The sequence below is a fragment of the Oryctolagus cuniculus genome, chromosome 1, assembly GCF_051225735.1.
Source record: "Oryctolagus cuniculus isolate XC-2025 breed Fujian yellow rabbit chromosome 1, ASM5122573v1, whole genome shotgun sequence".
NCBI classification, from domain to species: Eukaryota; Metazoa; Chordata; class Mammalia; order Lagomorpha; family Leporidae; genus Oryctolagus; species Oryctolagus cuniculus.
This window is the reverse complement of record NC_142867.1, coordinates 77,120,989-77,135,576: the sequence shown is the minus strand read 5'-3', so window position 1 is coordinate 77,135,576 and position 14,588 is coordinate 77,120,989. Positions and strand designations below refer to the sequence as shown.

Here is a 14,588-nt window from a genome sequence, read left to right as displayed (position 1 = left end):
ATTCAGTTTATTTACCCAGAAGGAATTACTTTGTTTCCCTCCTTAGAATAAGTTTTTAATAAACTTAAAAAATTTGCCTGTGAAGAACACACCATATTTTGCCCAATATTGTTTGCTTAATTAAATACTTGGTGGTTTTATGAAAATCTGTCTGTTATCTTTTTGATTTAATCCATATTCTGGACTTGTAAACTTTCAAAAGAGTATACAAAAAAGCGTATGGATTTCAAAGCTCTTTGTGTATTCGTCTTTGTCTTTCAAAATGTATTCTAGGTCAGTGCAGTAGCAATAAAAGCTAAAGTCCAGCTCATGGGAGCGGGGCATAGTAGTTGATTACCTTATGACCATTATAAGACCTAATTTTTTATGACACCAAAATCCAGTTAAGTTGGCATTGAGAAGTAGGCTTGACATAACTTAGGAATTGGTGTTCTTGACTGGCAGTAAGCATTAGATATAGTTAACTATATTTAAAAATGGGATTTATGAGGATATTTGATAGAAATAATATGCTTAGAATCTAATGAGCATTAATTTGAATTCTGCTTCTACTTTATTGTATGATAAACAAATTTTTAACCTCTGTAAATCTACAAAAGGTAGGATAATAATGTCTTGAACTATTATGAGGTTTACAAATGTCAGTTTTAATATCTAGCAGCATGGCATATAAAGTTAAAATTACTGCTTTGAAAAACTATAAATATGTGCATTTCATACTTCAAATGTACTTTTTTAAAAAAGATTTTATTTGAGAGGTACAGTTACAGACAGTGAGAGGGAAAGACAGAGAGAAAGGTCTTCCTTTTTACTCATCAAATGATCACAGTACCTGGAGCTGTGCAAATCTGGAGCCAGAAGCTTTTTCTGGGTCTCCCACACAGGTGCAAGGGCCCAAGAACTTGGGCCATCTTCTACTACTTTACCAGGCCATAGCAGACAGCTGGATTGGAAGAAGAGCAGCCAGTAGTAGAACTGGTACCCATATGGCATGTGAACATCGCAGGTGGAGAATTAACCCACTGTGCCACAGCCCAGATGTACTTTTTTTTTTTTTTTTAAGGTTTATTCATTTGAAAGAGTTAACAGAAAAATAGAGAGAGACAGAGAGGAAGAGAGAGATCTTCCATCCTCCCAAATGGCCACAGTGGCCAGGGTTGAGCCAGGCCAAAGTCAGTAGCCTGGAATTTCATCCTGGTCTCCCGTGTGGGTAGCTGGGACCCAAGTACTTGGGCCATCTTCTGCTGCTTTCCCAGGCACATTAGTGGGGGCCAGAACAGATGCTTATGTAGGATGCAGACATTGTAGGCAGCAGCTCAACCCATAGTGCTACAACAAGGGCCAATCAAATATACTTCTTGTTATTTAGCACAGTTAATAATCTTGAACTGCATTTCTTTTGTGTTTTAAAATTGCTGAGTTACTCACTTTTTGGCCCAGCATTAGTAATGGAAAGCTTAGGAATTTTGTAAAACACGAATCCTTTTAAATTAACAGTATAGCTATAATGAAGATTTATTTTTCTACATACTAGTATGTTTAAGATGAAATAATTAGGATAAACTGAAAACTTCCAGATTTTGGAATAACAAAAAATTGAATTAAAATGTCGCTTCTGCCAGTTACTTAATCTTTGGCCTTAGGTAAACTGTTTAATCTGTTCGTTTCTTCATATGTAAAAGGGGGATAATACTAATTATCTCATGGTGGTGTTTGAGTTTTAAGTAATGACTTACTTAACAAAGCCCATGAATAGTATGTAATAGGGCTTTTAATACATGGAGCTGTTACTTTCACCAAAAAAAAAAAAGTATGAGACCTAATTATCAGGGAATTACCCCCAAAATCCATTAAGAACTTAGCCAGTTTTTCTTAAAAGTATTTCAAAATGCTTGTAGAGCTTGTTCCTCTCATTAATTTATAATTGCCCTCTTGAGTTTTGCCCTGTAGGACCGTGGTTTCTAAATGTTACTCAGTGGGCTGATGCTGATCAGTGACATTGTTGTCACTGGGCCTTCCTTGTAAAGTTAAAGAATAGACAAGACAGTGTACATATAGTTCATAAAATTTACCTTAAGCTGGGAAATCTGTCCTTCTTTTTTCTTCTTTAAATTTTTCCTTTGTAATAGTCATAATAGGAGTTGGCATTATGTCACAGCAGGTTAAGCTTCCTGCAATGCTGGCATCCTATATGAGTGCTGGTTCCAGTCCTGGCTGTTCATCTTGCAATCCAGTTCCCTGCAAGTGTGCCAACAAAGCAGCAAAAGATGGCCAAAGTGCTTGGGCGCCTGCCACCCATGTAGGATACCTGGATGGTGTTCCAGGCTCCTTCTGGCTTTGGTCCCTGCTGTTGAGGCCATTTGGAAAATGAACCAGTAGATGGAAGAGCTCGCTTGCTCTCTTTCTTTGTCTCTCCCTGTCTGTCTGTAACTCTGCCTTTCAAGTAAATAAATAAATCTTAATAAAGAAATGGTCATTTTAGATCTGTGTCTTTAAATAACTTTAAAATTAAAAATTGGCAGTAGTGGAGGTTTCCACAAAAGTGACTTGGGACAAAAGGCCATTAAGTTGAAGATGTGCATTGAAATGAGAATACAGAAATATCAGAAAAATCTTGATGGTGTGTGTGTGAAACAGGGAATCTTTCATTACCTAAAAGATTCTTCCTTTGCAGATATACTGCTTGTTTCCCTGGTAACTAATAAGCTATTGAAATTTCTTAAAATTTTCCTTTTTACATTTTTCCTCTATGTGGAAGCTTTTTTTTTTTTTAATGTAGAAGCTTTTTAAACTTGAGATACATACCCTGAATTACTTTATATCCTTTCTAACCTTTTCTATATCTACGTAATAATAATGTAATTTTGTATATTAGTGCCCTGGGAACCTCAGGAGATGGCTGTTTTTTTCACAGAAAGTAATTAACCTGTGTCAGTATTACTGTAGAGGATAGGTTCATCTCTTTTATATCAACAATATTCTAGAATTCTGGGACAAAACACTAGGAGAAAATGGGAACTTGATGTATGGACCTAGTTTTAAATTATTGTTCCATGTATGATCTAAAGATTAATGCTAATGTAGCCAAGATGGTTAGCAGAATATCATTTAAAGAACAAAATGTATATTAACACTGTGATAGGATAGGCACATAATTAAGCATGACAGATTTCTGTCTTTCTTCAGTAGATACATTGGCTCTTTATATATGTAAGGAGTTATGTAAAGAACAAGCAGGCCCTTATAATTAAAGCTTAAATACTTTAAAATATTATTAAATCGGTAAGTCTAGAATTCTAGAATTCTTCTGATAAATTGATCAGATTTATATATTAAATTACATTCTACTATGATAGTGTTTGTGTTCTGATTATATGACCCATCCCTTTGAGTTAAGAATAGTTAAGGAGTTTAAATAATTATGGAGCATTCTTAAAAAAATTGTGCCCTACACAATGTTCATTATGTGATGTAAATCACTAGTAGCATTGGTGTGTACCAGCTTGTATACATCATTGCTTTTTTGGCTTTATTTGTCCTTGAGGACGTTCTTGGATTTACTGCCCAAAGTTGTCCTAAGTTTTACAGTTTTAAAATCAGTCTTTTTAGGCCGGTGCCGCGGCTCACTAGGCTAATCCTCCGCCTAGCAGCGCCAGCACACTGGGTTCTAGTCCCCGTCGGGGTGCCGGATTCTGTCCCGGTTGCCCCTCTTCCAGGCCAGCCCTCTGCTGCGGCCAGGGAGTGCAGTGGAGGATGGCCCAGGTGCTTGGGCCCTGCACCCCATGGGAGACCAGGAAAAGCACCTGGCTCCTGGCTCCTGCCATCGGATCAGCGCGGTGCGCCGGCCGCAGCACGCCAGCCGCGGCGGCCATTGGAGGGTGAACCAACGGCAAAGGAAGACCTTTCTCTCTGTCTCTCTCTCTCACTGTCCACTCTGCCTGTCAAAAAATAAAAAATAATAAAAAAAAATCAGTTTTTTTTTTTTTAAGATTTTATTTATTTATTTGACAGGTAGAGTTACAGTGAGAGAGAAGCGGAGAGAAAGGTCTTCCTTCCGTTGGTTCACTCCCCAAATAGCCGCAACGGCCGGAGCTGTGCCGATCTGGAGCCAGGAGCTTCCTCCCCGTCTCCCATGTGGGTGCAGGGGCCCAGGGACCTGGGCCATCCTCCACTGCTTTCCCAGGGCATAACAGAGAGCTGGATGGGAAGAGGAGCAGCCGGGACTAGAACCGGCGCCCATATGGGATGCCGGCGCCGCAGGCGGAGGATTAACCTACTGCGCCATTGCGCTGGCCCAGATCAGTCCTCTTAATACAACATAACATCTTGTTTCTTTATCTCCTGGTGGTGTACAAATTCAAAGTGAGACTGATTGAAGATACTTTAGCATAAAATTGGGAGAAGAAGAGAGAGAACCTATGTTTGGAACTCCAAAAATTTAGCTTCTCCCTAATATTGTTGGTGTTAACTTTTTAATAACAGGTATCAGGTACTTTTATTTGTTTGCTTACATGCTGATTTGATAGAATTCAATGATGGAAAAGACCTTAGGAGTCATTTATTATAGCCTTCTATATGGGAAAAGAATTCCTTTCTTGTGATCCTTGCTGGACTGCTCTTTATTTGTATATTATTCCATGATTAGAAGTTTTCCAAATCATGTCACAATGCTAATATTTTTAGATGATTTTAATTCTTCATTTCGATTCCTAGAAATTCAAAACACCACTTCACAAAAAGCCTTGTGCAATTGGATATCTTTTGTTACCTCAGGATAGGCTGATCTCAAAGACCTGAGCTGTGTACTTCTTTGCTTAATACTGTTAGCATCAGTATAACACAAGCAAGAAAGAATAAGCTTTCCTGTTTATGTTTTTGATGATTCAGGCTAGTTAGATTAATTGCATGTTTTGTTGTAAACTGTTAGAAATCATAAGTTGAAGAAAAAAGGTTGTTTCGAGTTAAAAGTGCTGTTTTTTCTTTGATGCTTTAAAATTAATTACACAAGAGTGGACTGACTGTCAAACTCTTGCCACTTTTCAGATTTAATCAGATTAATCAAGAACCATTTAGCTTTTTAATTCACTGTTGAAGTTAGGAGAGAAAAATATGGAGGATGGCAATATGAAGAAGGTTCTTTTTTTTATATGCTTATTTCATTGCCAAGTGAGCCCTTGCATTGTGTATATATTTTATTTTGTGCAAAACCCTGGAATTTTAGGTGTGTTTAGTTTTTAAAAGGTATCAGCATACGAAATTAAAATAAAATATAAGTAAATATTTTATTATGTAGTAAAGCAAGCTAATAGTTCAACATTGGTTACTCATTTATTAGTTTTCTTTTGTTTGTGTACAACTTTGTGGAGAAATAGTCAGCACAAAAATAATTCTGGGTGGAAGACAGTTTGCTTGAAAGCCTAGCTTTGTTCTTTGAGGAATTTATTGCTTTTCCATCCTGTTGTCATCTTTATTATAGAACTTTAAATATAGAATTATTAGAGTTGAGATTATTTTTTCCATTTTGATTTCTCTCAGGATTCACTCCTTCTCCAGTTGCACAGCCACATCCTTCAGCTGGCCTTAATGTTGACTTTGAATCTGTGTTTGGAAATAAATCTACAAATGTTGTTGTAGATTCTGGGGGTAAGAAAAAAATTGTTTAATTTAAAGTGCTATAGTGATCTAATATAGATTCTGTGTAAGGAAAAATAATGCCACTTTTAACATTTATAAGTAGACTAAATTAGGAGCTAAACAAATTGTCCCTCCTGCCTCTGACCACTAATGAGAACTTGAATGAACTACATGTATAGTCATTCCCTTTTATTGGTGGCAGTTCAGATGCTAAGGATACTTAGCTCAGTAAGATGCCACGTTTCTAGTGACTGTGTGTGGAATTCTCTACTGCTTTACTCCTTAAGATTTTACCATTATGAAGTTAATAATGACCATAATATATTTTAATATATAAAATTGCTATTTTTAAATACTGGGAAAATAAAATCTTTGGTCCTTTGACATGCTTAGAGGTTCTTTGTATGAACAACTAAAGCATTAAAAAATAGTAAGCCTGTGGGTGCAGAGGCCTTTCATTGTTTTAAGGGTGGATCTTATTATGATTTGCTAGTTCCTTTGTCTTATGAGAACATTATAAATCAGTAGACCCACATTTCCATTTTGTATTTTCATTAATACCTTTGTAATTTGAAGTTCTAAAGGACTTATAAAATATTAGCACTCATTAATTCTACTCTTTCCATGAGGTAGCCTTTTGTTTTGGTTAGTAATTAAGATTTAGCCATATGAAGAGGATGTATTGAGGTGTTCTTAATTTTATAACATATAATTAGTTATCCATAAAGTAAGCATATAAAGGATATCTATGGACTCAGAATTTTTTTTTTATACCAGTAGGCTTATAATGTTTTTGTGCGCATTTGCCTTTTTTTTGTGAGCTTGTCTTGCTTAGGTAAAAGGAAAAGGGGAAATAGACACTAATTGTTCATGTTTTGTAAGCCACCATCTTTGATGATTTTTCTGTTTCAAACTCTTAAAATATTTGTAGATAGTGCTGTTGAGTCCCTTACTGAGTTGATTTAATTGGTTACGCTTTTGTCTTCTTCCTTTCGGTAGAGATCCTTAGGAATTTTTTCGTTTTCAATAAATACCCTAGTTCATTAGGTACATTAGATAAGTTAGGCGGCTAGAGCTGTTTAACAATTTCTTAGATATAGTTTAGGTCATTATATTTTAGATCAGCTCTTTATTCTCTTCTTTGAAGAATATAAAAAGGTCTATAAATACATGTCTTAAAGGAACTTTTAAATTTTTTTCAAAGTTTCATAGATACTTTTTTTTTTAAATTCATTTATTTTATTTGAAAGAGTTATGCAGAGAGAGGTCTTCCATCTGCTGGTTCACTTCCCAAATGGCCTCAACAGCTAGAGCTGGGCCAATCTGAAGCCAGGAGCCAGGAAGCTCCTCCGGGTCTCCCATGTAGATACAGGGGCCCAAGAACTTAGGCCATCTTCCACTGTTTTCCCAGGCCATAGCAGAGATCTGGATTGGGAGTGGAGCAGCCAGGACTCGAACCAGTGCCAATACTGGATGCCAGCACTGTAGGAAGTGGCACCACTTGCTAAGCCACAGTGCTGACCCCAATACTTTTTTTTGTTGTTGTTAACCTAAATTGCTTTTAGGTATAAGTGACCATTCAGAAAATCTTGCCAGATGAGAGGGAGAATTTAATTTCATTTCCTTCCCTTTCACAGTGCTTCTCTTCATCTCCTTTAATTTTTTTTTTTTTTAAGATTTATTTATTTATTTGAAAGGCAGAATTACAGAGAGACAGAGGCAGAGAGAGAGAGAGAGGTCTTCCATCCACTGGTTCACTCCCTAAATGGCCACAACAGCTGGAGCTGTGCCATTCTGAAGCCAGAAACCAGGAGCTTCTTCCGGGTCTCCCACTTAGGTGCAGGGGCCCAAAGACTTGGGCCATTTTCCACTGCTTTGCTAGGCCATAGCAGAGAGCTGGATCAGAAGATGAACAGCTGGAACTCAAAACCGCTGCCCATGTGGGATGTTAGCACTGAGGTGGCTTTACCCACTATACCACAGCACTGGCCCCTCCTTTAATTTTTATGTAAATTGGACATAAAACAAATGAGTTCCATTAAAACAAATGCAGCCTGAGTCTATTCACTTTGTGTTGGTAAATTTCTCCTATTTAATTTTAAGTGTATTTACTAGTGTCTATTTTTTTAAAGAACTATTCCAGTGAACAAACAAGGAAAAAAGGCAAAGACCTCCTGTAGAAAGTTGTAGTTTCATAAAGTTCCTTACAAATCCTATTTCGTCTGTTTGTAACTTTAAGGCTTTGATGAACTAGGTGGACTCCTCAAACCTACTGTGGCCTCTCAGAACCAGAGTCTTCCTGCTGCCAAACTCCCACCTAACAAGTTAGTGTCTGATGACTTGGATTCATCTTTAGCCAATCTTGTGGGCAGTAAGTAGTCTTTGAATTCTTTAATTTTCTTTTAAAGTGTTACATTATTAGCATGAGTCTAGTTTTAAAATGTTTTCTTCCTCTCCTGTCCCAGATCTTGGCATTGGAAATGGAACCACTAAGAAGTAAGTGTTTTGTGTTCTTTCCCCATCTGTCATTTAAAGATTGAGTTCTCATCATGAAAGTACGGATAAAGATGTCAAGTCTGCATTGTTGATATAGTTTATGTATATACTACAGAAACTTTAAATTAGAGGCAGTTAATATTCTTATGTTTATTTAAAGTGATGTAAATTGGAGTCAACCAGGTGAAAAGAAGTTAACTGGAGGATCTAACTGGCAACCAAAGGTTGCACCAACAACTGCTTGGAATGCTGCAACAATGGTGAGTTGGAAAAGCTCCCAATATGCTAACAAATAAATAATTGTGTAACATGATGAAAGTGTTTCTGAAGCGATAGGCATAAATGGGAAGATTGCTACTAAGTTGTAGGAGTATAAGCAATTTGTATTTATTTTAAAGGAGGTTGGTTGACTATATTTGCCAGGTACATTTTAGTCGCTAACCTGTAAGTGTTACTTTGTACCAGGCACAGTTTTAATAAAAAGCATCTGATTTTATTTTGTATAATCCTCATATTAGCCCTGTGTAGTAGAGAAAGTTATAATCATCATTTTTTACAAATGAGGAAATAAAGGCACAGAGTTACAAAAATGTGCCCAGGATCACAGAGTTCTTAAGTGATTGGCTTGGTTTTCAGAACCCAGGCAGCCTGGGAGCTGCAGGGCGTAATCTCTTAATCACTCTCTGTACTACTGATCTTAAACTTACTGCATTTTTGTCTCAAATAGTGTCTTTAATTTTCTACAAATTTCACCATTGGTAAAGAAACTATAATTATTTGTTGTTAAAATTGTCATATAATTTATACAGTTGATTCTCTTTTTTTGTGGCAGTTATATACTTAGAGTTACCCAACTAGTGAACAGTGAACCACTGCTAGGAAAAATATGTGCATTTTTATGCGTATTTCACATAGATTATAATCTTCAATACTAAAAATCATCATTCTTGTAGATTGGGTTTTATAAAATACAAGATGAAGTCAGCAGTATTAAGTGACATGCCTGAGGCCACACCACTAACTAGTGCCAGAGTTGGAATTCTAGTTGTGCTCAACTGGCTGCAGAGCCAGAGCTCCTTGTGGTACATACAACTGTTGCCTACCTTCTCCATCCTCTGGACTTCTTCACATGAGAGCTAAAACAAGGCAGTGTCACTTTGTTCCAACTCAGCTGGGAATAAACTGCATGCAGTGATACAGATCTTTTGCTCCTCTTTGTATGTCTATGAATGACATAGAAAACATCACAAGTATTGATTTGGGGGTTGCAAATTTTAGCGACTAGGCAAATTTGCAAATACAGAATATGAATAATGAAGATCTGCTGTGCTTGCTAATTAATAGTTAATATATATTACTGAACAAACTCTGGTGGTATTCTTATTTACTATAAGGCATGGTAGGCCCATGCCTTAATGGTCTGTTTCCCTGTCCCTGGCCAGCTGCTGCCTTACCAGTCCAGCAAGTCTTGGTCAATCAGAGAAAAACATATTCCTCCTTGTGGAAAAATATGACCTGCTTCTATCAGTTGATTAATAGCAGCATTTTGATTACAGAGGCTACATAGTATAACCTTCATATTGTTGATAGATATCTCCATTGCTCTTATGATAATATCTTTTATTATTAATTCATTAACAGAACATTATCTTGTTTTCCTTTGGTTAATTATGTGTTATAATTAATAGGAATGATCTAAAAATATTGTGCTGGTAAAATTTTGTATGACATTACCTGAAAAGTTTATTATTAGATTCCATAAATTAGATTCCATAATGTTGAAATTTAGCTACATTTTAGAGCAGTAATTTTTCACAGTTAGTGTTCTATACCTTCACTAACATTAAAACCTTTCATTGAAATAGTTTTAGTTTTTATCTGCACATGCACATGTACTATCTTCAGCATGTAAACAGTGCTGTCTTGGAAGAGTTTGACTTACCTCAGTTTTAAGGATAAAGTAATACAATTCTTTTCCCAAGTAGGAAGCAATTTAAAGTTGAAAGTCCATCTCTTGATTCTGAACTCGATGTTTTTCCCACTATAACACATGTCACTGAGTAGGAGATGGCAGGTATTTAGATCAGTGGATTTTATGGTGTGAATTCTACATTGACAGTAAAAAATGACACATACAAAAGTTGATACTAAAGTACAATGAATATTTTATGTTTTTGTAGTGTTAAACTCTGTGAAATATTAAAGGTTTGTATGTAACACTTAAGATGAATTAGAATGTAATAAGCCTCTAACCTTCTGGAATTCATGTGTAAAGTGATAAGATAGCAGTATTTATGTTTCTATGTTCTATATGCAATGTGAATCATCTCTTAAGGATTTTATTAAAATATTTGTATATATTTTATAGTTTCCTTTTAGTGGCTAACACTAAAGACTGATGATGTGATTCACTACTTAAGACATACCGCTGCTTATGACATTTCTAACCTTTTTGTTAATCCTAAACACTGTCAAGGTTTTTCAATTTTTATAAAAACAAATTTATTGGAATTAAAAAACATTTTGGTACAAATTCTTTTAATTATTTCTTGTTTTTTTTTTTTCCTGTGACAGACATTGATATGACTGTTTATGAGATGCCCTGAATTTTGCACTATTGGTACTTGTGATTGATTTTGTGTTCGAAAGATATTTTTTAGTCAGTTAACTATTGTGTATATAAAGGAATAAGGCTAAAGACTCGGTTTGCCTTGTCAACCTTGATAGTGTTTTAGTTTAGATATTCTTTCATTAGATACTGGAAATACAAGAGACTTTAGTTAGTGAATGTACATGTGAACTAAAATGCTCTCTGTGTATTTTCTGTTGTGTAAGTACTTGTTCTAATCCAGTGTTATTGCATTATGTAATTGTTCTCCCTGGGAAAAACAGAATGGCATGCATTTTCCACAATACGTAAGTGACCAAAAACTAGCCTTTTTGCAATAAATTGGCATGCTATTAACCACTGCTGCAGCAGAATCTCATAACCTTTAAGCTATTACTTGTTTTCACATTCAGATTTTCAATGTGCCAAAAATTCTTCCTAGCATCTACTGATTTCATGGGTGTGTTGCAGAATTGATTCTGATGGTGGCATGGGAAGTACCAATTTTTTTTCTTGCTTAATATTCCGCCATTTGCTGCCAGATGGCTGGGTGTCTGTGTGTGTATCTGTGCTGCCACTATGCACTTGATGACTTCTGAATGAAGAGAAATGTTGATTGTGGTAATGTTTGGAATAACAACTGCATGAAATCTTACAGGCTTCTGCTGTACTTGGCAGTTTGTCTACTGCTCTTACAGATCTTGGATTTTAAGTAGGGAGAGACCAATAAGCCCTACATGCTCACCCAAATACTAAACTTTTAACTCTTCACTTCAATGCTGTTTTCAAAAAGTTACGCTTCATTTTACTTCATGCATATGTTCAAATTGCCATTTAATTTGTTTGTTTTTTTGTGTTTCAGCAATGTTATTGGTCTTTTCACTGTATTCAGTTTCAGTTTTCATAAGAAACACACACAGGGAATGTTAAGACAGCAATTATATCTAAAATAATTCTGTTTTGTTAGCTGTTATATTTACAGATGATCAGTTAAAGTAGCAGTATGAGAGAACTTAAATATCTCAGTGGTAGAGGGTTCTTTTCATTGATTGTTGCTTTTAAATATTTTTGGAGTAAATAAGGAAGCCTAGCTAACATGCATGCTCCATATGTAAGAATTGTGGTTCATAGAAATAGTCACACTCAATAGTGGTTTGAAATCTTTGGGATTCTTTGAGTGAAGGGTCCTTAGGAACTTCTTTTTTCCCTCAAAGATCAGATTATTAATTGATTTAAGATGTTTGCATGTTTTTCTTTGAGAAATGAAGTACCCAGGAAAACACTTTATCTGGGTAAACATTTCCTAATGATAGTTATAGACGTTAAATTTTAGAACTTACTTTATTTTTAAAAATTCAAAGATGTTTAAGGCTGTAAAAGCACTTTGTCATCTTAGATCACTGATGTATCTAAGTTTAAGTGGTATTTTCTTATTTCTGATAATTCTCTTTCTGATAATTTCAAGACTTTTTTCACTGAGCATTAATTGACACAGTTATTAATTACCATAAATGTCATTTAATCACAGCTGTCTTAGCAATTCTTTTTAGTGGAACTACAGCTCTTAATTCTTTGAACTCAGTTGACACATATGAGTTATACCTCTGGTTATTTTTCCTTTCATCTTGTCAGGCACCTCCTGTAATGGCTTATCCTGCTACTACACCAACAGGAATGATAGGATATGGAATTGTAAGTACTTTTCCAGATAAAACTTTTGGAAAATAGATTGTTTCCTCTTTAACATGCTTTTAACACTCTTAACTAACAAATAATTTAGTGCCACCCATCTCTAGCCCTAGGTGGTACCATGGCATTGGTTTCTTCAGTATTTCTAGAATAACACAACACATAGTTTTTATTAATTCTTAAAATATTGCTTGGCTTCTTTTTCCTTTAAAAAAAAAAACCACCCCGAAACATATTTGTCACAAAGTTTTCATTTATTTGAAAGACAGAGGGACACAAAGAGAGAGCTTCCATCTGCTGATTAACTCCCCAAAAGCCCTTAGCAGCCAGCTCTGGGCCAGGCTGACACAAGAGCCCAGATCTCAGGTCTGGGTCTCCCACGTGGGTGACAGGGACTCAACCACTTGAGCTACACCTGCTGCCTTCCAAGGTGTGCAGTGATGGGAAACTGGATTGCAAGTGGAGAGCCAGGATTTGATCCAGGCTCTCTGATAGTGGATGTGGGCAACCCAAGCAGCAACTTAACCAACTGTGTCACAACACTTGCCCCTTCTTGGCTTATTTTTCTCCTCACTTTGCTAGGCATTTTATATTTCATTACAAATATGTTTAAACATTAGTGTCACCTCCAAGCTTTTGTTGTTCTAATCTTAAATACCAGTGAAGTCTTATAATCTTAAAACTGTAGAGGAAGGGGAGGATTACATTTCGTGAATTATATAGGGTTAGCTTTCATATAGTAAAGGCCAGAGGAATTTTCCTATGGCAGTGGTTATTCTAGTCTATAAACATTTAGGTTCCCCACAATCCATGTTATATATCTCCCTTATTCTTCCTGCCCTCTCAATATACAGACCACTTAGATTAGAAATGGAGATAATGGCTTCAATTCATTGAAACATAATTGAGGAATGGTTGCTGGTAGAAGCCAGTATGTTGTGCCTTGGTATTGCTACTGTGGCTATTGTGCTACTTCATACATGATATGGAAGTGGCTTCTTTTATACATGTAGAAAGGTTCCACAGGTTTTAGAATGATATCATTGCATAAAAAAGGAGTTTGCCTAAATATTTATGTCATAGGCTTAAAAGTGAAGCTCACTATGCTTGCAGTAATCTACTTGAATGGCTAGCCAGAAGTTATTGAAAGGTAAGATTCTAGGTGCTGGTGTTGTGGCATAGCAGGTAAAGCCACCGCCTGCAACGCCAAGATCCCATATGGGTAGTGGTTTGAATTCTGCCTGCCCCACTTCTGATCCAGCTCCTTGCTCAAATACCTGGCAAAGCAGTGGAAGATGGCCTGAGTCCTTGGGCCCCTGCAACCACATGGGAGACCCTTAAGAAACTCCTGGTTCCTGGCTTTGGCTTGGCCTGGCCCAGCCCTAGCTGTTACAGCCATTTGGGAAGTGTGAACCAGAACAGATGGAAGACCTCTCTCTTTTTCTTCCTCTCTCTGCCTCTGTAACGGCCTTTCAGATAAGAAAGATAAGTCTTTTTTTTTTTTTTTTTGGACAGGCAGAAAGAGAGACAGAGAGAAAGGTCCTCCTTTTGCCGTTGGTTCACTACGGCCGGCGCACCGTGCTGATCCGAAGGCAGGAGCCAGGTACTTATCCTGGTCTCCCATGGGGTGCAGGGCCCAAGCACTTGGGCCATCCTCCACTGCACTCCATGGCCACAGCAGAGAGTTGGCCTGGAAGAGGGGCAGCCGGGACAGAATCCGGTGCCCCGACTGGGACTAGAACCTGGTGTGCCGGCGCCGCAAGGTGGAGGATTTGCCTAGTGAGCCGTGGCTCTGGCCAAGATAAGTCTTTTTTAAAAAAAGATTCTAGAGTGCTGCTTTTTTTTCTTTTTAAAAAGAATTATTTATTTGAAAGGCAGTGTTGGGGAGAGAGAGCACGAGTGAGGGAGCAAAAACGATTGATCAGTAGATCCATCAAGATCGTCCATCCGTCGGTTCATTCCTCAAATGCCACAACAGCCAGAGTTGGGCCAAACTGAAGCCAACAGTCAGGAACTCCATCCTAGTCTCCCATGTGGGTGGCAGGGACCCAAGGACTTGAGCCATCTTTCACTGCCTTCCTAGGTCTGTTAGCAGGGAGCTGGATCAGAAGTGGAGCAACTGGGATTCGAGTCGGTGCTCATATGGGATGCTAGCATCACA

At 37.0% G+C, this 14,588-nt stretch overlaps 1 protein-coding gene across 16 annotated transcripts in view; it reads left to right on the top strand.

The window, feature by feature from the left end:
- The window catches only part of PICALM (phosphatidylinositol binding clathrin assembly protein), a 116,145-nt gene that overhangs the window by 83,941 nt on the left and 17,616 nt on the right, over positions 1-14,588 (top strand). For 4 of the 16 annotated variants that reach the window (XM_070076422.1, XM_051821351.3, XM_070076401.2 and 1 more), the window contains 6 exons: positions 5,536-5,643; positions 7,889-8,005; positions 8,100-8,130; positions 8,291-8,390; positions 11,023-11,046; positions 12,371-12,430. In XM_070076422.1, the coding sequence (XP_069932523.1) occupies positions 5,536-5,643; positions 7,889-8,005; positions 8,100-8,130; positions 8,291-8,390; positions 11,023-11,046; positions 12,371-12,430 (440 nt within the window). Of the gene's footprint in view, positions 1-5,535; positions 5,644-7,873; positions 8,006-8,099; positions 8,131-8,290; positions 8,391-11,022; positions 11,047-12,370; positions 12,431-14,588 lie in introns of all 16 variants that reach the window. The other 12 variants (XM_070076420.2, XM_051821347.3, XM_051821346.3 and 9 more) reach the window with 3 other exon arrangements.